The sequence below is a fragment of the Lathamus discolor genome, chromosome 1 (genome assembly GCF_037157495.1).
Source record: "Lathamus discolor isolate bLatDis1 chromosome 1, bLatDis1.hap1, whole genome shotgun sequence".
NCBI classification, from domain to species: domain Eukaryota; kingdom Metazoa; phylum Chordata; class Aves; order Psittaciformes; family Psittacidae; genus Lathamus; species Lathamus discolor.
Genome location: NC_088884.1, coordinates 113,660,592 through 113,684,050, shown reverse-complemented (window position 1 = coordinate 113,684,050; position 23,459 = coordinate 113,660,592). Strand labels below are relative to the sequence as shown.

The window sequence follows — 23,459 nt, the reverse complement described above, 5'->3', positions numbered from 1 at the left end:
TGTTTGCACACTAATATAATCAAGAGATAGTATCTACCAGAGGAAGCTGCAGCCAAAGTACTGGTTAAAAATGGTGAGCAAGTTATATAAAACTACAGATAATAGCAAGATAGTTAGCATTAGCAAAAGCAGAGTTGTGTTCTTGTTGAATAAAGTGTCAGTGTGTATGAAGAAAGTCCCTAAGCCTCCTTGTTCCTGAGACTGCTGTGTGTCTTGTTAGCTGTCCAGCTGGCAGAATGGCCTGAGTCGTCAGGGTGGATGGGGTGAATACCCGATCTACAACAGCATTCACATTTCTTTAAGAAAAGAATCACTTACCTGAAACAGTGTCCAGTTTATCAACTGTATCTTGCCACCTCCTGGTTTCTTGAGCATAGGCTGTTCTGCAGTCATAGTGCATTGCTAGTTTGGTCAAATTGCCCTTTGGTCAAATCAGTGGGTTGCCTTCTGCTAAGGAGGTAAAAGATTTCCTAAAACAAAACACTTCTTGCTGGTCTTTATCAGGCTGTGTTCTACAGTATTTTAGATACAAGAATCTTCTGCAGGTTAGCACCTCCATGCAGACTGCACACTGCTACTTGGAGCTGCTTGAGAAGGCCATGTCCTCTTAACTCCCCCTAGGCTTCATGATTTGGCACAAGGATAGCACTGACCTCAACCCCAAGAGTCATCACAGCTTGTCCTAGATCCCAGGGCCACTTGTTACTTTTCCACTTCCGTGAATAGTTTTCTTTGCTCCCAGGATCTAGTAGGATCTGCAAATAGGCTTTATGGAGAATTTTGTTTCATTTTTTGCTTCTTGGGCTTTCCCCAGCCTCCAAATCCCCATGGGTTGCACACTTTCTGAGGCTGTTCCTCTGACTGCTTTGGTGGGCAGTCACAGCTGCAGCTAGCTGTACCACTCTCACATAATACCAGGCAAAGCTTTTTGCCAAGCTGCCTTCAGCAGCACCCAGCAGAATGCCCCTGTTCTGCCACAGACTGTAACTATGCTATGCTTGGTTCACAGTCTTGTTCTTGGTGAGTTTGAAGCCAAGAGACAGCATTGCTCTCAAGACCTGGGAGTAAAAATTCTAAATTAATTGCTGTGTGCAGGTTTATTCTGTTAATAGCATGAGATGCTATAAATGCCTACTTACCAGTGTAGAAAAACTGCCTGGTGTTGTACTCTGTAATTGGATTCCATGATTTATTTCATGCTGTATAAAATAATAAGCATAGGCTGGCTTCAGCTCTGACTTATGCTCTCATAAACCTAGAGTAATTTGTTTGACTGCAATGGAATTACTAAGGAGTTGCATAGAGTTATAAAATCAACCAAAGAATCTGCTGTAAGCATATTGCTCATGAAAAGGAAGGCAAAGGGAGGGAAGTACTACATTCAACTCTGAGGGCTTTTCCAGAATTACATATATCTAAAAGTTCCTCGTACCAGTTGGCTTCTTTATTTTCAAATAGAATTCAGTAGTGGAAATTACACTTGAAAAGTAAAATCTCCTTGGAATCCATAACAAATCACCTGACAGTGCTGAGACTAGTAGTATTGTGTATCTTGTTGCTGATAAAAATGTTTCTGCTGTTATATTGAAATCTCAGGTCCCCTAGTAGAGTTTGACTGGAAGTGAAGTATTAAGAAGTCTTGAACAGTAAATTCGTCGCTGTTCTTCACTTATCTTTTGTCTGAAATCAGAAGCATTTGATTTTTCTCATATGTACCTGACATAAGAGGAATATAAAAATAAGCATCGGGTGTCATTAGCCAGCAAATAAGCTGGCAACAGTTTTATCCGAAAAGATCAATGCTATATATTTTCAATTCTTGAAGGCACTGTATTAAAAGACAGCATTCTGTTCGCATTTCTAGTTTACATATTCATTATTTTAACAATAATTTCTAAAATAATAACTTACGAGACAATACCCTCAATGCAGCTGGAGTTAGGGCTAACAATAGTTGCCAGCAATTTAAGATGAACTGATTAAAAGACTGTTCTGTTTATTTCTGAAACAAGCAGGACTAATTCAAGATTTTTTTTTCTTCATAAAGCAAAAACTTTAGGCTATATTCATTGATTTTAAGCAATAAGCAAATAAACCAAACAAAACTACTTCTGGTAATCAGAGTCTTATAATTCCTGATGGATTTAAATAAAAAGAAAGGAAATTTCAATACAAGATCGACAGAGCAGTCTCCAAAATTATCTTTCCGATTATTAAAACATGAATCTCAAAACACAGTATTGCTGTGTCCTATCCCTTTTATGACTAGAAGACACAGAAAAAGCAGTGAACAATAATAGTGCAATATAATTACATGAAGCTTACTTTCCTTGAAAACAAAAAATTAATGCAGTGCTTCTGTGTGTCCTGTAACAGGGCTGTAGTCTGGAGTCTTGCAGTCAGAGAATTGACAAGATCCAGAATCCAGTGATTTAAAAGCATGCAGAGATTGAGCATAAAAAGTAGGGTAAACTACTAAAACTGAACGACAGCATTGTATTAAAAGTTTTATCTTTACAGTGTTCAGATGGGGAGAGGAAAGGTAAACTCCCAGTTCATGTAACTGGCAATGCTTTTCCTAACATCTTCATGGATAACATGGTTTACACTAGCTAAGGTTTGCCCCCAACAGTGGTTTTTTAATATTTTCTCTATTTTCCTAATAAGAAGAGAGGAAAACATGTAAGCACGACCTTTCTTCCTTTGGAGTTCTGCTGGTTTTTCCCCGTGCACAGTCATAATTTTCTGTATGTCACATTGCCACATCATAATTTCCTCTGCAGTAGCCAGTTTGATATCACAGGTGATTATGACTTCAGGTGAAAGAGTAAGCAGCAGAAGCAGATGAATGCCTCAGTACAAAACCATGCAAAGAGGACCTAATTAAAAAACAGCAGAAAATAAAAATAGAACAGGTAGAAAGAACTCTTCCCACCCTGAACTTGGGCTACTGTAAATCAGTTCGTCAAGTTATCCACAGAGCATCTAGGTGAAAAAGAATGCAGGTTTGTACCCAAATGAAATAAAGATGAAGAGCTTAAAAGTAAACCAGCAGTGTATAATTTAAATCATTTCATCGTTTCACCCAATTGCAGAGTAAAAGAATGCTAAAGCGAATACTATATTTTTTTTCATGTCACCAAAAGCTGCTGTCTTGGCAGCTCTGTTTGTGCAAATCAGGGACCTTGATCATATAAATCATCCTTTCCCTCACTGACTTGCACCATTTATATTAGTGCAACTATTTACACCAATAAACCTTTGTAGAACATGAACTGGCAAAAGAATACAGAATGAATTAGACCAGTTTGAGTGCCCCTACTGAGAAATGTCATTACATATGACATTTATTGCGAAAAACAATATTTTAGAATGAAGATTCAGGAACAAAGATTTAGTAAAGAACTGTTGGGGACACAGGGGCACTATGGCCATCATGACGTAAGATATGATAGGCAAAGTTAATATAGAGTGTTCATACCTTACCTTTTTTGGTGAAAAAAACAAAACAAAACAAAACTGGACAAGCTTTCAAACAACCATGCAGTACATGACTATCCCAAACATAATTTTCTATGCTTTTACTTAGTCATTATTTAAATAGCTATGTTATCGTCATCACTAAAATTGGAGACACCTACCTAATTTTTACTAGCTGGTGGGTTTACTCACCATATACACATTTAAATAACAGTGTGCATCTTTGCAGGCCCAGGGACATTTCTGAAATGACTTCTGAACTGTAGTTTGAATATTAAAGTTCAGAATAACAGAGGAACCAGACTGCTATATTTTAAAACTTAACTAAAATTGGGTAAAATATGAGTGTTTCAAACTGCCTAAAACTGTAATTTGTTTTTTTTTCTTGTGAAGACACAGCTCGATAGCCTAACAGATTAGCTCAATAGCCTAACATTTTTGTCCTCTATGAGATGCATATGTTTCTTAAATGTCACTTGGATTGACAGAGTTCAACTTTGATATTAAAAAAAAGGGCCCGGTATGAAAACAACAAAGCTAATTTAAGGTTTGGATTAAAGATCACCAGGTGAGCTGTTTGCAAAAATGTTTTCTGTTATCTGCCTCTGTTATGGCATGGCTCTCTGCCTGATATATTTCCAGAAATAATAAACTTACAGTAGTGACAAATATCAAAGTATTGGTACATACGGTTTAGAAATAACTCATTGGCTGTATATAGCTTACGCTTTGTTTTCATACTTAAAGTTGTTGCTTTAATCCTTTTTTCTTGTTAACCTTTTATGACAGAGTGGTTTGGTTAAGGAATTAGTAAACTGGGAAGAAAACTCAAAGGAAAATTATGCGGACACATCTTGGGAAAAGCAGATAGAAACTCCTCTAAGTGCTGCATTTTGAAGACCTGCCAGGCATATGCACTAAAAAAAATTGGTCTTTGACTTGGGCTTCCATTGGAGTAGGCATGGCTGAGCCACAGGGAAATATGATGAGACTGTTCATAGGGAGAATATGAGCAGTCAAAGTATTTGATGATCCACATTAAAACACAGTTTTGCATAAAACTCCTGTGAGCAACTCAGGATAGAAAAAGAGACTGTACTATTTCTTAGAGATGGTTGCATTGCATCCCGGCTAAAGAAAGAACATTGTGGAAGTAATAACTCATTCTGTAATAAATCTTACCGTACGTTTTGTAGGGGGGAAAAAAACAGTCCCTGCAGTCTTGGGTTGTCATTCTGGCATCTTTAAACACTATTATGTGTTCTGAAAAAAGAAAAAAAGCTATACAACAGCATTGCCCTTTGTGAGCTGCTGTGAAGCATTTTTAATAGAAATGTGAATGCTCTCATTAAACCGTTCAATCACTGATCTCTTAGGAATAGCAAATGTTTATTTAAAAAGGTCACGGCAAAAAAATTCAACATGGCTTCTGGGAGGCTGGAAGCACGTTAAGTGTGGGAGTTCACAGAGCTGCTGAACTGGAAGGTAATACTTGGATTGAGTACAAGAAACAGCAACATGCTGTGGTCTTGTTTTGGCTGTAAAGGATTTGGAGTTCGGTGAGTATTCTTGTGTGCAAAATCTGTTTCTTAGCGACAGAGCAGGGAGAAGCGAGTCAGTAATAAGTACATGGAGCATTCTGAGTCAGAAGGACACTTTTTGCTTGGGGATGCAACAGGGTGCCATAGCCTCCGCTTGGAATGGGTAGTCAAGCCCTTCAGAATTTTCCTCCTACATCTGGTACAGGATTCTTTGTGGCCCTGCGCTAACGAGCTGAGTTAATCCTCTTGGGCATAAGAAGGCAGCAACCGGAGATCCTAATTACAGCTCTAGCCCAGGTCTGTTCTTTGCCCAGCTTCCTAGGGCAGAGAAACAGCTACACAGGGTGAGCTCTAGCATGGGAAAGAAGTAGAGCAACAAACTCAATTTTATGAATTTATATCAAAGTCTGGCACTTACAGCCTGCCACCTACTTGGGAGGGATGCTGAAGTTCATTTTGCCCTAACTTTTTGAGCATCCTACAGAGACAGAGAGACATTTCTTGAAATGAGATTTGTTTCTGAATCTTTCTGCCTTGCTTTTGCTGTCTATACAGCGGAAGCTGATTATCAGTCTAAGAAAAGGACTGTGTGGATAAGAATTTTGTCATGTATTTGAAGTGAGAGACTATTCTGTACTAAAGACACAGCAGGTTTTGATATATAACTTCTTTGACAAACCAGAGAAAGGAAGTAAAAGGATGTACAAGTTAATATCTTACAACAAATGAAAATCTATGACACAATTATTTTCAGTGGAGTTGTGCCAAATTCGATGCAGGTAAGGAACTTGGCTTGTAATTGGCTTTTTTTTTTAAACCTTGCTCCCAAACCCTCACCCAACTCTACCATTGTACTATCCTTTGCTTACTTATTTTATATGCAGTTCCATATCAAGACATAGGATCAAACTCAACACCTGAATTCTTATCTCAAGCTTAATTTTATCATGGTTTTAGTTTGTTGATTTGAATTGCATTATTGTAATTTGAGGACCAGATTCAGCCGATCGAATCCAGAATTAGTGACTCACTTGTTTTGCACACCTGTTTTGACTCACAGAACAGGTGAGTCAAATACAAACCCATTATTTGCATAACTTTTGCAATTAAAAAAATGCAAGAGAAGGATGCATAAAACAGGATACTGGAATATTCCAGCCAAGTTTATAGTTTTCTCTGCTGATTTGGTGAACATAAGCACTGAATCTGAATACCTGACTATATTGTCTCACTATATTTTGGTGTAGGACTTACTTTCATATCAGCATTATGCCTACATTTGTCACTGAATCAAGAATATGAGAGATTTATTTCTTTTACATTTCTCCCTTTTTAGTAGTTCCTCCTTGACACAGAATCTTAGCTTGATTTTTTTTATTTTTGTTACTGTAAACAGATTTCAGTTTCTCCTTTTTCAAAATGGAATATACATACCTGCAGTGAAACACGGTCCCCTGATGTCACAGTCATGCCCAAGGCAGAGACAGTCATGGCAGAGATGGTTTTCCTCTGCTGCAAATATCTATCTCGGTTATTCTGCAAAACACTTAACTATTAAATTTTTTACCAAAATAGTAAGATCCACCAAGAATTACCCTTCCTCCTTCAGCTCCACTCAGCAAATTATCTGAAGTCCCAATATAAACCCCTTATATATATGTATTTTTCTATTTATGAATATATACAATGTAGGTTTATATACAGTATTTGTAATCATTTTGTATATATATAGTAGGTAAGGGGTATATATGCCTCATAAATAGTATTAACAAGAATTGGAAGATTTAGAAACTTCTTTGTGGAGAGCTCTTGAACACTTTTAAGTGAAAGATCGTATTATAAATGTGGGAAACCTTGGTTTTCATACTGAGTACATTGCCAGAAACTTGGTAGCTTGACCTGTATATGATGGAGAGAGAGAGGAGTGACGACAGAGTAGTGAATAACAAAGGAAAGATGATATTTGCTTTGGGGCCATTAAGAAATTGAGGAGAGGAGGTGGGTTTTTTCTTCTTATTTTGCTAAACTTTTGCTTTAATCATATTTTTCCCCCAAGGTTTTGTTTTCGTCCAGATTTTCCAGTTTATTCACTTGGAAATATCTCCTTTTGCAAGCCCTGGAATTTATGTTATTGACTGTTATCTGCTGCTGATTACCTGCTGAGAAAGGAAGCAGTATTGCCGATTATTGTAATAAAAGACCAATTTTTCCTTTATTCCTACACCAATACATCAAATCTGATTTGTTATACAGAAAGAGTTCCATATAGAGATTATGGTGTGTTATTTATGACACCTCAGAACATTGTAGTCTTTTAGAGATGCAGAGCAAATTTTTCTTTTAGCTATACAAAATAAGCTGATAGAGGTATTAAATTTCAGGTATAGAAGTACAAGGAACATGCAGTATGGCAGAACAACTGCTTGAACAGAGTTTGTGACTGAAAATTAGTACCTCTGTTTACTTTGTTTTATCACCATTTTGTTTTTAAGTAACCCAAGCAATTGATTTTTTATATTTCAATTTCTCGACCTGCATAACGGCGCTTTACCTGGTCCACAAGGGTGTATGGACCAGGCTTTGTAAAGTGCTGAGAACCTCCCTCTGGCAAAACCCAATATATCTGCAGAATATTATTTATCAGCTCCAGCAGCTCTGCCTCAAACACAGAACTTCCTTACAAAGGTATTAGTGCCAGTTGGTTAATCCCTTTTCTTGTAGGTGTTTTCACTTTCCTAGCTCTATTGCACTAAAAGCTGGACCTCAAGCATCTTTCTAGGTGAATTTGACAACATTGGAGAATGACTTCACTCTGTTAAAACCTTTGTTTTGTATGATTACTGTTATGTTCTGGACTCAACAATGGGTTTTGGTTTCATTTTTTTTTAATGTAACTCTTTGTTTTACAGATGAGGGCAGGAACGCAGTTGACCATGCAGGTGGTGCACATATTGTATTAGACCATATAAGGTCACTGTGCAGTAAAACAGATCCAGCCAGTGAGAAGCTCTTGACTGTCTTTTGTGGCATGCTGATGAACTATAGCAATGAGAATGGTAAACAACACCAAAAATTTGCTTTTTGTCTACCAGGAGAACAACCCCATCAAAGAAAGAGATAAAAGTTAAAGTCAACTGTAGGTTTACACTGTGGATACTAACACTAAGTTACTCTGAAAAGATCAAGTACCTCAATTCATGTATGCAATATTCTGTTCAATTAAAATTATATTCCCCTAAATATAATAATAATAAATAGATATCTTCCTGATGGAATTCCATATAGCGTATTGTATAAAGTTCTAAAGTCAACATCTGAAATTTATTGCTTTGTCTAAAAACAATACATGGAGATGTATCACACGCCTTAGGAAGAAACAGGTTTACAAAAGTAAACTAGAAGGCTGCATTAAGTCCTCTCTTTTTCATTTAGTATCAAGCACAACCATAAGATTAATTTGCTGCAGGCATGCAGCGTTGTCTTCTTGATGATTTGGGGGTATGTATGCAAAGCAGCTTTCCTTAGTCATTTTTCTCCATGTGAAATGTATATAAAACCGCGTTACTTTTTCTAAGACAAATGAGGAATAATTTATGTGTATGTTCAACAGTGTTCTGTGTCTACAAATTACAAGTTTATGTTCTTTATCCCATGAAATGGAGATGTTTAGAGACTGGGACAGAAACACAAAATAGTATTTTAACTGAGAAGTCCTTGACCACTGAGGGTAAAAAAAGGGAGTTCTACACCAGTTGTACAAACATATTGATATTTTAGTATAGAGTTGGCTTCTGTACACAAGCGTTGTAATATGCCAAGGCATATTTTACAGTGTTCACACATTTCCAAGTTTTTCAAAAACTTGAATCTCTGAGAAAATTGGGGTAAACGAGGAAAGCTAAATAGAGGCTGTTCTCCTGACTTGTAATGGCACAGATTGCAAATGTAGTTAGCTAATTACATTCTTTCTTCAGTCATGCCCATTTCCTGAATTGTAGTGTTATCTTAGGAAGAAATAGCTTCTTTATTAGCTGCTCACCATTTCCTTAAAGTTACCACTTTCTGTAATTCACTTTCCAAACCTGTGTCCCCCAAACTCTTCTACTTTTCAGGATGGTCTGTAGGCTTAACTTTTTTTGGTTTTGCCTTTACCGTATACAGTTTTATCTTCTGTATCATCTCTTCTAGCATAGTTTCCTTGTGTGTTTTCTGTGGCAATTCTCTGGAGCTCTCAGCTTTTAGTGTTACTTACCCACCTCCAAATACCACTGTTGTATGTGTTTCATCTATTGTTCCGAGATTCCTTTCTTCTCCTCTTTCACTGGTATTATTTAAGAATACTTCTTTACAGCACTTCTTCCTTCTCCTCCAAGTAGCAGCTTTCCAGTGCCTTTATTTCATATGATTTTCAGGAACTGTTTTGCTTGATGTCTGCATGAGTGTCACATTTTATCGTATTTCATAGTGTTAACTCCCTATTTTCTTTATTCATTAAAATATTTGGAGCAAATAGATATTCTCATCAGAATCATCTGGATTAATTAGAACTAGTAAGCATCCAGTATATTTGGTAGCTCAAGACAGAAGAGTCCAAAAATGCTGTGTAGAGGTAGTGTATCAGTTTTGCTTCAGTGACCAAACTCCCCACAGATCTTCCCTAGGAAAACAATTATGAGATTAATCTCCCAAGCAAGCAGCTTCTGAACAGTTTAAGTGTTATAAACATTGAATAAATGACTTATTCCATCTAGCAAGACAGCTTATTCTGATGCAGTCAATAAAGCAGTTGTGTAGTTCAGTGACAACTAGGAGGATTCACTAGCTGCTCTCTGCTCTGTTAAACAACATCTTTCATCTCACACAAACTAATGAACTGATGCAATATTCATAGGAGCCACTGAATAAGTGTCAGAAGTGAGAAACGCTGAAGTATTCCCAGCTCCTGGACCTGGGAGGACACAGGACACCACCCTGTCCTACCACCATGTCAGGAAGGAATGCTGGGAGCTTACCAAACCCTTCCATACCCCACATATTTGGTGTTCTCCATCCATCAAAAAGAGCCTTTTGGTGGGGACTCAGCTCCTTTTTGGCCCAGCACCAATGGGTATGCTGTGTAAGACTTGCGTCCTCTAGTTTCATTGTAAACTCGGTCACTGACTGGACAACCACCGAATTAAACCCTAAATAATCTGCCAAATCAATAAAAAAAAAATGAATTGTGAGTCAGAGGGTTAAATTTTTAGAAGAGATCTCAGTGGCCGTACCTGCAGCGTGTGAATGGCGACACGGGCAGGTGACCTGTCTTGCCAGCTTTGTCTTAAGAGCTGCAAGTACAATTGGACCACAGTTGTGAACTGCTGTAAAAATATCACCTGTGGACCACTGCAAACTTTCAAGACAACAGTCAGTGTCACATGTGAGCCCAAGACAACCACTTGCTTCCATGCATTGCAGCATCAGATGGATAATATTCTGAGTAAATGCAATTCATTACTGACTTAAACTCACATTGCCCTGACAGTTACTTGTGCTCCAGGTTAGCAGATTCACTTAAAAGACTTCATCCTGAGTTACTTACAAAGAAGGTAAACACTGCCTTGGTTTTGCTGAAGGATGAGGAGTATGGGATGGCAGCCTAGTGTCCCAGATTGCTTTGTCTGTAGTTATGGAAACAAATTAGACAAAAATAAAAGTATTAGAAATGTAAGGAGGAAGTTTTAGCCTTTGAAATAGCACCTCTACCTTCTTGTTTCTGTAATCCTTCCCTGCTTAGCATGCTACGTTACAAAATTGCAAGTGGGGACTTTGAAGATTTCTTTACCACTTTTAATGACTCACACTCTTTTCAGTTGCACTAGCTATCCAGATAAGGACAATTAAAGCACATTGGGTTCTTAGTTACATCTAATTATCTGTGAACACCATAATATTTTCAAGTCCTTACCATTTTACAAGCAAGGAGTGTCTAAGTTGTTTTATTTAATTCTAAACAGTTCATCACTCCCAGTCAACTAATTGCCCACTTTTTCCAATAGCTACTACTTTATAATAGCTATCAACTACCTTATTTTTTTAACATGAGACACTCATTTTTGAGTACTTTTAAGTTTTTCAATTTTCATAGGGATTTATCACACAAGTTTCTAAAAAAACAGCAACTAAAAAGCAGCTGTAAGTAATATTTTCTTTTCCTAAACAGAGCAAGTTAATGGAGCATTCTCGTGTCTCGTCCCTATTCTGGACCCTCAGCTTGAATTGTAACTGCATTTATGATGCTATTATCTGAGCTTTAAAACTAAGATTCTCTTGACAAGGTTCTTATGCCATCTGCTGCGTTCAGGAATTATTTTTGCCTGCTGTCTCTCCGTTCTTCCTTTGCCTCCTTGGTATCTTATTTCATTAGTGGCTACACAATGTGAACAGAACAAACTTGGCTTTGGCATCTCTTGCAGTTCTTTTAAGCCTAAAAAAAGAAAGTGTCAATTTTTAATTGCATTGCTAAAAATCAGAGGGTTTTATTGGATGGGACACATCCCTTTGTCTTCAGCCCAGATTATCTTTACCCTCTCTGTAATAATTATATTTTACTATCCAAATTTAGTCTGGCACAAATAGCTCATTCCTGCTGTCCATTAGTAGTTCTTAAAATTCAAAGTTGCAGGTGTGGGTAGGAATGAAACAAACATGTCACACACGTTTATGCATGGTTTTGGTCATAGCTTAATCCCAAAAGAAGCAAACTCAAGCAAACCTAAAGAAGGTTTTGACAAAACCCTAGAATAATTCCTTCTTTGACAAGCTATGTAAACTTTATTTGGCTTAAAGCTGCTGTTTCCACACCGTTCAGTGGGTTCAGTACATTGTTGTGCTTCTCCCAGTCTGAAGACTATGTATAGTCTGTGTGTAGCTATGAATCTGCTTAAGAGCAAGAGGCAAAGCAGACTTGGATAAAAGAATGAAAAACTAATCTAATAAAACTAACAATCATATGCAAACACTCATGTGAAAGAGCAACATGAATAGTTATTTTAGTGGGAGGTGTCCCTGCCCATGGCAGGGGGGTTGGAACTAGATCTTAAGGTCCTTTCCAACCCTAACTATTCTATGATTCTGCAGATCTCATAATCCTGTGAGCCAAGACTATTTACAGGTTAATGGTATCAGTCTATAAGGTAACTAATTGTCTCTTGAGATTTATAAAAGGAACCACAAAAGCATTTTTTAAAGAAATGCAGAAATAATGGAAGAACTAGGCCAGTTGGCTTATTAGGTAATCAAATTGGAGATCAGAAGTTAACTGGATACAGCATGCATGTGTGAAATTATGCATATGTTTATATATGGGTGCATATATGTAGATAAAAGTAATTATTTTTATAATTGCTTCCTCATCTCATTTCATATTAAACTTCAGTCTGTCAAGTTGTCTTTCGTTCGGTGCCTTTGTAAGATGTAACATTCTGATGTCAAATCATGAAACTGCCAAGCCCTTCTTATTCTCACAAAGCTCTTAGTGACTGGAATGAATGCTGGGGACTGATTTGCACTGTTTAGTATCTGCAGAAGCTATGTAAATGCACAAGAAATGAAAGGGAGATTTATGGCACCATTATTATGGTCTAACAGCAATATTTCAGTAATGCCTCTTTCCAAGACTTCTCTTTGCTGATTTTCATGCTTGCCATGGTTTTTGTTTCATTTACATCACAGCTAAAGATGTCTAGCATGCTTTCAAGACCTAAGTATACTTAAATGCAAAGGAACCTAAAGCATGTAAGACCAAATAAAAAGTATGGTTTTTATGACAGTAAGATAATCAAAACAATTACTTATGCTATATGATGATTTAACATAGATGTGGGGATCGCAAGCAGGTTTCTCTAGGGTATGAAATTATGCCACCAATTTGTACAAAACAAATTTTCCTTTAGCATTATAATCACAGTTACTGATGAAACACAAAATGACTTTTGTTTTCTGAAATTCTGTCCAAAATCATGAACTAGCCTAAATCAGCATTCTAAACTCAAATGCCCCCAGTAAAGTTCTCAATTTGGGATATTCTCCCCAGATCTTACTCTTTGGAGCTTCCATGTGTGTCACCGAAGGACATGGAGCCATTGAAATTCAAGTTTTCGGTAGGTAATTCTTTGTGCTGGCGCATGTATTGATTGCCTTTTATCTACCTGTATATGCATCTGTACAGCATCACTGTCAGTGCTTTTCACCCCAAGAGGACACAGAGGCATCTTACTAGTGCAACATGTGATAGCAATGTAAAATTTGTGAGAGTTTCTTTTGTGGCTTTCAGTCATAAATTCAGAAGAGGCATTTGGTTTTCATGCTTCCTGCTCACTATGCATAAAGTTCTGCTTAGGAAGCTCATAGAAATGCTTGTTTTATCCCAAGACATGATGTTGCCTGGCTTCATGGCTCACTTTAGTCCTGTGTCAGGCAACTGCTTGTAGGATGGATGCATGTGGCCCCTGAATTTGTCTCATGCTCTAGTAAGGCCTTAACACTTCCCGCAGTGAAAGACAGACACGCAGTTATTCCAAGTTACCCAGTCTGCAGTCTTTCATAGGACAGCCAGAGAACCACTAGCAGTCCATTCTGCTAAGACTGAACCACTTAGATGGTTTTAGTTTCTCTGAACTAAAAAGTTCTGTAGGTCTCCATACCAGTGAGAAGCCTAACAGTTTCTTATTAGGCTTTGCTTTTGTATTTACTAGAGAAAGAGCCTCTTACTGGTGGTAGTGGCAGATGAAAATGACAAGCCCAGAATTCGTATGGCCAAGCCCATACTTAAGAATAAACATCGCAAGTAGCCCCTGACAGCCTTTTGTTTTCAAAGGTTTTGCCTCTTGTGCAGCTTTGTGACTAGGAGAGTGGCCCTAACCTTGGCAAAAGAGAAAATTTATCCTTTCACTTACTGCTGTTGAAGCATCAATATTTACCTTACTGGCAGTTCCTGTAATCCCGTTCTTAGCACTGTAGACCATTCCTGTGCTCAGGTGCCATCTTTTTACAGTCCAGACAAATGAGAGGTAGAGAGTCACGTATAATACCTGACTCAGTACAATTGATCTTTCTTCGTCTGTTTCCTTTTTCCTTTTTTCCTACTTGGGAATTCTAGAGGCCCTTTAATCAGTGCACTCATGCTGTCTTGAACAACAATATATCCTTCTACTTGCCTCTGAAAATTCCTATTATCTTTCAAAGATGAATAAAATGGTTTCCCTTTTTCCACTTGTCTTCTCCTCTGTGCTTCTCATATATTTTGTACTCAGAAAGAGACAGCAGAAAAAAAATAAAACCTGCTCAAAATAGAGTTTATGCTTCTGATGTCAGAACGTTTTGCCAAATGAAGCCCATAGAGATTGTTTCTTTGTCCATTACAGTTGGATAAAGTGATTTTAGAGTGACTAAAGGCATAATCTAGTAACAAAGCAATTTCTTTCCACATCATTTTCTATGGCATTTGTGGTTTGTGTCTTTGTTCTCCTACTCTCCATGACTACCATTTTTCCTTTAAAATTTTTAAGTGTCTGCAGGGGACAGTCACAAACCGAGAACAAAAACAGATTATTTACCAGTAACTCGAGTTCTCCTACATGATCATTTTCTCCACAGAACCATTCCATCTACCCCCTCCCTGATTTTCCTATTCAGAGACAGCTTTTTACAGTCAGTTGGGAACGAAGTAGGAGGGTGTAGTAGTGACTCACACATCTGCTGGAGGTAAAATGGCATTCAATGCATGCGCTAGTGCAATTTGTACTTACCTGAAATTTGACAACTTCAACAGCTCTTTGATGTCTGACATGGCGTTCTCATAAATTTCTCTAAAGACCACGAATCTGTGGAAGAGGTAACCTCTGCCCCCCAAAAAAGGAAATTCAGTTACTGGTAAGTAATACAGTTTCATCAACAATGTGAAGCTATAAGGATTCCTGCTTATCCTTGGTAACCTGTAGTAACCATGCCAGTTACTTATTTAGTGTACCAAACTGATCATCATTACTAAAGTATTTAACACTGAATATAAATGAACTAAATGTTCCAGAATCTTTCCATAATTTTTATTATATGAAAATTTCAAAGCACACTTGACAGAATCTTGAAGGCAAAGAGTTTTCCAAGAGCATGAGGTGATACTAACTTTGCTAGACTTAAGATGTAAAATGTTTTTATCTCCCTGTAAAATTTGCAACTTTTATGGCTCTGATTCCAGAAATACAAAAACTCCACCCGATTTCATTTGCTCAGAATGAATTCCTTTAAAAGTAATACTAAATTCCCCTGTAGGCCTTGACCCAAAGCTAAGTGAAGTAATTCAGTTCTCTTGAATTCACTGGGCTTTGCATCCTTCATTGAAGTCTGTAACATTTAAACATAGTTAAAGTGCTTAGAAACAAAGGAAAAAAAGATGCTTAGGGAAATTACTAAACAACATCTGGTGTGTTCATGTCTGCTTCATTCTATTCAACTGTGAAACAATGTTTTTCTTCTTTGCTATGTTATAGGTAAAATGTGTAAGAGAAAATATCGTTATAAATAATCTTTTAAAACAATCATGTCTCTGCCTAACCATCAAAACATCTTTCTATTTGCAGACATCTAGGAGCAATAACTTTCTTACTTGTAAATACTATAAACTTTCATCCTATGCAAGAAATTATCAGAATGGCTTCTAAAGACTTTTCTTAAACCTTCCATTTTTTGTCCTTATTAAACTTTCTTTTTTCTCAAGCTCCTCATAATCTACATTGTGACTTCCTGTGTTTATAAAACTTCTCATGTTTATTTCAGTGCCAGTTTATATTCATTCTAATTTTAATTTTCCAGTTTTGATCTTTAAGGGAAAACAGTATATAGGAACAAGCTCTCAAATAATTATTTCACTGACATAGTTTTGATTTCAGTCAGCTAGTCTCAGTGAACTCAGAATGAAACCCAACCTGATAACCAAAACATTATCAGTAGCTGCATAATTCACTATACCCTATGACCAGATTAGGAGGGAATATTTCTGGGAACACATCCATTGCCAGGGGCAGGGGAAATTATGAGTCCACAGTTCAGGTCTGGACCAGATTCTGCTGTAGAATAGTAGAGGAGACAGACATTGTAATGGTGCTTAGCCTAGAAGCTGCATTGTGTGAAAAAATGCTTTTTTGGTTTAAAGAATAGTACTACGAACAGAAATGCTAACTCACTGTTGTATTTTCTTTTTATGTAGATACCCTGCAGTCACAGCTTATCAATATGGGTGTTATTCCTACATTAGTGAAATTGTTGGGTATTCATTGCCAAAATGCAGCTCTGACAGAGATGTGCCTTGTTGCATTTGGCAATTTAGCAGAACTTGGTAAGTCCATAATATTAATCTCAAATTTGTATCCAGTTTTCATAAAGCTAAATATTAAGACTAATAAAAGCCTTGCACGGATGCTTTGTGTGAATTCAAAATGTAAAGCAAACAGTTTCTGCTTATTGTCTCTAAAATCTATAGTTGTCTCCTCCCCTTCCCCCCCCCACCCCACCCTTAACTGAAATTTATTTGGGTACTTAGAGCAACCTTATGTTTTATGTTAACATTCTTCAGTGCAACTAAGCACACTTTAAATCATCTAAACAGTATTTCCTGAGCACTGCTACTGACTGTGAATTATTTATTAATAATATAAATAATGTATTCCAGTGTAGCTCCACAAAGTTATATCAAGATTAAATTTGGCTTATGGAAACCACTGAATGAAACTGAGACAGGCACAGTTCATAAATCTGCCTGTACAATATCGTTTTAGATGTAGAGTTTTAGCATGTTCCAGTCTAAATATTTGCATGTATAAGCCATGAATACTACTACTAAGCTGTAGATGTTATTTTTAGCAAGTTTAGTTACAGCTTCGTTTAAATTGAAGTTTGTGGTCTTGCTTTGGTCCAATGTCTTCGCAAGTGGATTAGTTTTCATTGGAATGCCACCAAGTGTAAACCAGCAGGTTGTTAGGGCCTGTGTTTTATCATCACCTGTGTTGTACATTGCTGTTCTTTTGCTAAACAATTCTATGAAATTTTAGTTATATGAGGGCTGGGTTTTTTTTGCACTGGAGTACAGTAATATAGCAGTTATGATAACATCCTGTATTTCTAAGACAATTTAGCAGTTCAAAACACAAAAAAATTATCTGCGAGTTTGTACTATTTGGTAGCCAAGTTACTCACAATTGAAGTTACTCACAATTGTCCTAAATTCATAGATTTCAAGGCCAAAGAGAATATAACATTCTCCAGTGCAGTCTGATCACATGCGTAGTACCTTTGGTTATAGCAGGCAAGTCTTCTTAACGAATCTACAATAGAAAGAGCCATCAAAATAGCACTAAAGAAATTAATAGATGAAAGATCTTCAAGATGGGCACTATATATTGTGTTTGCACAGCAGAAAATATACTGAGTTGTATACTGGAAATTCTAGTGCTTAAATGCAGCTAAAGCCATAAGAATATTAAATATAATAAATGCAATCTTTACTGAGAACTGTATTTCCTTTCCCTGTTTAGAAAGATCCAGCTCTGTCCAGTTGGGTAATAAGAACCATGGGAAAGAAGCTTAGTGGCAGCTGCTTGCCTTCCTGTTCCCATACACAGATAAAGATGCTTGTTCTTTAAGATTGGCACAAAATTAATTTAGCTTGTAATACTTTAATCTCCCTTAAGGAATAGCTTAGTCAATCACGTCGTAACTGTAATATTTTATTTTTGCCTTGTAACTTCAGGGTATTTTATTCTGAGGTTGTCATTTTTCATCACTTAACAGACAACTGCATTGCACAGATCCCTTGAGAAGCATTATATGAAACTTATTCTGTATCAAAGCAGGGCAAGAGCCCAATAAATACATGGTTCTGCTTTTAAATATACTGGAAAGGTCAAAAATCCACTTATAATATGCTATGCAGTCTTCATATTGAGAGAAAACAATAATGGGATGTGCACAAAAGGGTCTGTGTCTGCACTTTGTGCTTTTCCCCAGTCCTTTGGGTCACTTCTACATTAAAATAATCCCAAGCCACTCATTAGAGCAGTAGCAAAGGTACTGGAAGGTTTTCTAACTACAGATGGCTCTCAGGAGGTGGCGACTGAAGAATGCAGAGCACCAGCCCTACCACCTGCATCCCCTGTAATACTGCCAATGAAGAGGAATAAGATACAGGCAATGGAACAAGAGATGCTTTTGTTGAATCCACATATGAAGAACTGTTATATACTGGCTGACCTCCTAGTATTAAGCTAGCCCATCTGTAAAGCTGCTTTATGCTATCTGTTTAGCATGAAATGACCCTGCAACAGCCATGCACAGATTTCAAAGGAAGTGTCACCATCATGAAACCATGTAAATGTTAAAGCATTCAGCATGACTCTTCCTCTCTCCCCCAAAAAATGCAATATAGAATCTGCTAGTTTTCCTGGTAAACTGAGGGCAGTGAAGGACTATATATGTATTTTTGTAATGTTCCTGTTTCTATAGCTACCTTTATATGCTGTTGGGCAGAAACAGCGCCAACAGCATTGACCATGTATTTATGTACTTTTAAAAGCCTTGATTATCATCAGTTCAGGTCAGTGCATTTAACTGAAGTGCTAGACATTTTTGTTTTCATTTATGACAAGCCCAAGTCTATTGTTCTTGTCTGTGAAGAGCACTATTAGTCATCTTACTGAATAAACCTGATAACAAAGAGAATAAAATGAGTCCTTCCTTTTGATGTGGTTTGTTTACTTGATACTGATTTTTTCCTTTTGCTTCACAGAGTCAAGTAAAGAGCAGTTTGCCTACACAAACATTGCTGAAGAGCTTGTTAAGCTGTTCAAGAAGCAAATAGAGCATGATAAAAGAGAGATGATTTTCGAAGTTTTGGCTCCCCTGGCAGAAAATGGTGAGAATTGGATTTTTCTTTTTCCTTGTACTATTTTTTATTCATTCCCTTATATATAATTCGGTATAGTGGTGTCTTTTTCAGGGACTAAATGCAGAGTAACTGGCTGCCTTGTCCAGAAGCCACCACAGCTGATCCTTTTGATGATATTTTTATATAAAGTGAATAGGTCTTAATTGTCTGAGCATGTGACAGGAGCCAGCAAATTGTTCTTGGCTCCTGTCAGTAACAACCAGCCACCTCTGATTCACTCTATAGATTATATTTTATTTCCCTGAACCTGCAGTGGGAATATCAAAAGCCACTTTTTAGAGGGTTTTACAACACTTGTTTGCAAAACACTGGCTCAAGTGTTCATAGTCTGTTATAGCACCAGGACTTCAGTCATTGCATTTCCTGGGATCACTGAGCAACTGGCAGTTCCATTATCCATGGACATTATTTTTGCAGGGGGCACGTTAATTGCAGAGCTAAGAGCTCAGCACTATTCCCTCATTGTTCATTGAGAGATCATCTGAATTTAATATGGGTGTTTGGTGGTATAAATGACGGTAGCCCCAGGAGACTTGAGTTTCATTCATTGCTCAAGCTGGAGCAGAAAGTGGTATGTGCCCAGTCACCCCTCCAGGATGTACCTCCCCAGGGAGTTCTGGCTGGTTTGCATAATCTTCCTTAATGGAAACATAGAAATGAGTTAACAGGTGGAGCTGGACTGAAGTGGGAAGCAGTTCTGGGTATGGAAGACATCACAGTATTTGATGGCTCTATAATCTTGTTTTAATCACCTCAGCATTAAAGTGTGTTTGAATGTAATAAATTATTAGGATTGTAAACTCTAAAGATTTAGGTTTCACCCTACTCTGTTGTACACATACACTCTGTCTGGGTCTGGTTTACATAGTATAAATCAAGACAAATTTTTTACTTCAGTCTAAAATTTATTCTAAGTGGTATATGAAAACAGGTTTCATTTTTTCAGTTCTAAAAATGCACATTTTGCCAAAACATACTCATTTTTTATATCATAGCTAGCAAGTTGCTCAGAAATAGTGCCATCCTTGGAGACTGATACTGAATTGGGTTGAACCTTTTGCAAGTTTGACATATTTCAGTTCAAATGCTTAATTTTTCTGTGTTTCATAATTGCTATACAATTTGATAAGTTTACTGCTGCTGAACATAACTCAGGAGCTTGAATGTCAGAGGCAGTCAGCCAAACTTTTCCACCCTAGATTCAAGGCATACTTAAACAAGCTCACTGTGCGGGTACTGTCTAGGTGCTTTTGATTATAGATAATAGGCAATAGGTCAAGAAGCAAAACCATCTAAATGAAGTACTTGCAGAATCTGGATTTTGGTGGCTGGGGTTTTTTGAGGGTTGGGTTTTGTTGTTGTTGAAGCACACTGCTGCAGCAATTTATATTTCAAATCACAGAACATCTGCAACCTGGTGCTCTGTAACTAAGGGAACTCTTACTTTTTAAAGCACCTCCGTGCAAAAGTGCCTGTTTAAAAAATCTCAGCTGGATATTTTGCCTTCCCTAACAAAGTTCATGGGAAGGTCAGGCACTCTTAGAGGAACAATGAATTTCACTCAGGCAAAAAGCCTTGTGATAACAGGAAATTGAGAGTCAGACCCATCCTTCACCAGAGATGAAACACTTTTGCACATCCAACAAGCTCTGGCCTTTGAAAATATTTGAAGTTAGTTAAACTCGTCATTGTTGAAACACAATTCCATGCAGAATGCTAAGAGAAACCCATTTCTTTGCATAATTCTGCAGAGATTTGTGACTCTGCTTTCTAAAAATCAGCATGCAAACCCCACCAGAATCACTTCCACATAACTAAAAGACATCACACAGCTTCAACCAACCTGCCATTCCCACTTAACAGAAAGGGAGGTTAGGCATGTAAAGGAGATTGCTAGCTTCAAGTTCACAGGAAAATGTCTGTTAAAGATTGTGTCATAGAAATAACACAAAAAATACTGCTCCCAAGTCCTGTGTCACCACCTAAAAAACATGTTTATCACCTTACCTGTTGAGCCTTGTTGCAAATAACGACTAAGAAATTAGCTTGTCTCACAAGCCAGCCTTTTGGATTTGGCATTACAGTACCCCTCCTGCAGCCTTTCCAACAAATGGCAGAAATCTTGGCTCAGCTAAACAAAACGAGTGATTACTTGTTTAAGATTTCATCCAGAAGTTCTGTATTTGATACATGCATGTCTCAGTGAAGTCGGTAGCTCTTCTGTATGTGAAATAGAGTAAGAAACCCTAACTTTGTTCTGCCACACAGTCCAAAGTCTTTGGAAAGGCCAAACACAGCACAGGCCTTATGAGTCTGCTGCATGATGACTGAGATGACAGAAGTTTGTTGTAGAGAAATATCCTCATTTTCGAGAGGGGAAGAGCGGCTCCGTGCGGTGCACAGTGATGCTCTAAAGGTGGTCCAGAGCTGGGGAATGCCTGGTAGATGAATAATGGCAGAAGATTAAGTCACAGTTTTACCTACACAATCTGTCAGTGCCACCATTGACATCACTGCTTCGTTTCACGGTCTGTCCTGTTTATATGTACAGTAAACGTATTTAAAATGATGATTCTGAGCCCATTATCCATGCTGTTCTTCAGATGTCATTAAACTGCAGCTGGTTGAAGCTGGCTTGGTGGAGTGCCTACTTGAGATTGTCCAGAAGACTGTGGACAGTGACAAAGAGGATGACGTTGCAGAGCTTAAAACAGCTTCTGATCTTATGGTTTTATTATTGCTTGGAGGTGAGTTCACTGTGTCGCTATCTTCTACAAAGCAACAGCAGATACTTGGAATGCCATTTGGCTGCTGAATTTGACTGTTTATTAATTTTCTACCTGCTCCCTGCCAGTTAACATTTAATAGGTCAGATTTTGTCTCCTATCCCACTGCAGGACTGAATCTATTGTAGTGAAGCCAGCAGAGCTTCACAAAAATAAAGAAAATCATTTTCCCTAACAAACACTTTGGCTTGCTGACTGTCTATGCTTTTCACCCCAGATGAATCCATGCAAAAGTTATTTGAAGGAGGAAAAGGCAGCGTATTCCAAAGAGTACTTTTGTGGATTCCTTCCAACAGCCATCAGCTACAGCTTGCAGGAGCGTTGGCTATTGCAAATTTTGCCAGAAATGGTAAGAATATGCCATAATAGCTTATGTAAATTTATCTGTGCTCTTCTATCATTCTCTGTTTGTACAGCTACAAACAAAAACTGGGTGTCATGGTAAAAAGATGGTATTGAGCTATACAGCAACATCAGTAGTTTTATATTTTACAATCCTGAAAAGCACCAAGCCTACATTAAAAACACTGTTTCACATTTGCAGAGAGGTACAGGGGATTTCTGCCTTCTTCAGCATCCCTTATACCGCTCATCTAAATTTGTCATGAGCACTGCAACTGCCATTGATGATGGTGGTCAGATTCTCAAAAATGAAATCTTAAAGGAAATAATCCTCCTATTTTTAAAAAGATTGTGTGAAAATCTTATTAATAATCTTCCACTCCCAAGTAACTTGCCTTCTCTTGTGCAGATGGAAACTGCATCCATATGGTGGATAATGGCATAGTTCAAAAGCTGATGGATCTGCTAGACAGACATGTGGAGGATGGAAATGTAACTGTGCAGCACGCTGCACTGAGTGCTCTCAGAAACCTGGCTATTCCCGGTAAGCCTCACTTTGCATTGCTGCTTACCCAAAGGTGAAATTCTGTTCTCCCACTGCACCCGTCTAGGGGATGAGGGTGGGAGAACTGACTGGCAGTCTACAGGCAGGTCAGGCTGCTGCTTTTCATTCAGGCCCATCACTGCTTTCATGTCTTTTGCACAGCAGTGGTGACAAGCAGTTTTAAATACATCAATACAATCAAATACATCAAGTCATTTGCCACTTTAATCCCACAGTATTATCCCCACCAAGGAAAGGGCAGCTTTGTAACAGGCAGAGAGCTGAGGACGCCTTAGATACGGTATCTCAGTCCTTCCTGTCCAAAGTACTGCATTTTTTTGGTTGTGGTTGTTCCATTTGGGATCTCTCTCACAGCTGAGGGTCCCACCAAAAAGCAGTGCCCACTTTGCTGAAACTCTGCATCTTACTGTAACTTCCTGATGCTTTGGCAATTCCTAATTTAGAGCAGGACGTATGCTGTTAGAATAGCCAGCCCACTGCAATTAGTTACTATTTGTAGGCAATGAACTGAATGCTAATTCTGTCATTTTTAGTAACTTAATTTGTATAAATTTTGATTACCCAAGCATAAAAGGCAGAGCACATGCACACAAAAACAAAGCAAGTCTAATACTTGTGTATGCTGTCTCATGCCAAGCCAAAAAATATGTCTTTCATCCATTTTACCTTATTTTACTATTTTCAGTTTTGACAAATCATAAGCTTCTAAAAACAATCATTCGTACCTACCTAAACCCGTACAGCTGAAGTGGTATGTCACTTGCTTA

General features: G+C 37.8%; 1 protein-coding gene across 6 annotated transcripts in view; it reads left to right on the top strand.

Annotated features, from left to right (window-relative positions):
* RAP1GDS1 (Rap1 GTPase-GDP dissociation stimulator 1) overlaps positions 1 to 23,459 on the top strand; it is a 98,542-nt gene that overhangs the window by 63,765 nt on the left and 11,318 nt on the right. For 5 of the 6 annotated variants that reach the window (XM_065691554.1, XM_065691570.1, XM_065691563.1 and 2 more), the window contains 6 exons: positions 7,931 to 8,077; positions 16,267 to 16,395; positions 18,841 to 18,966; positions 21,603 to 21,746; positions 22,003 to 22,134; positions 22,537 to 22,671. In XM_065691554.1, the coding sequence (XP_065547626.1) occupies positions 7,931 to 8,077; positions 16,267 to 16,395; positions 18,841 to 18,966; positions 21,603 to 21,746; positions 22,003 to 22,134; positions 22,537 to 22,671 (813 nt within the window). The remainder of the gene's footprint in view (positions 1 to 7,930; positions 8,078 to 16,266; positions 16,396 to 18,840; positions 18,967 to 21,602; positions 21,747 to 22,002; positions 22,135 to 22,536; positions 22,672 to 23,459) is intronic. The other variant, XM_065691576.1, reaches the window with a different exon arrangement.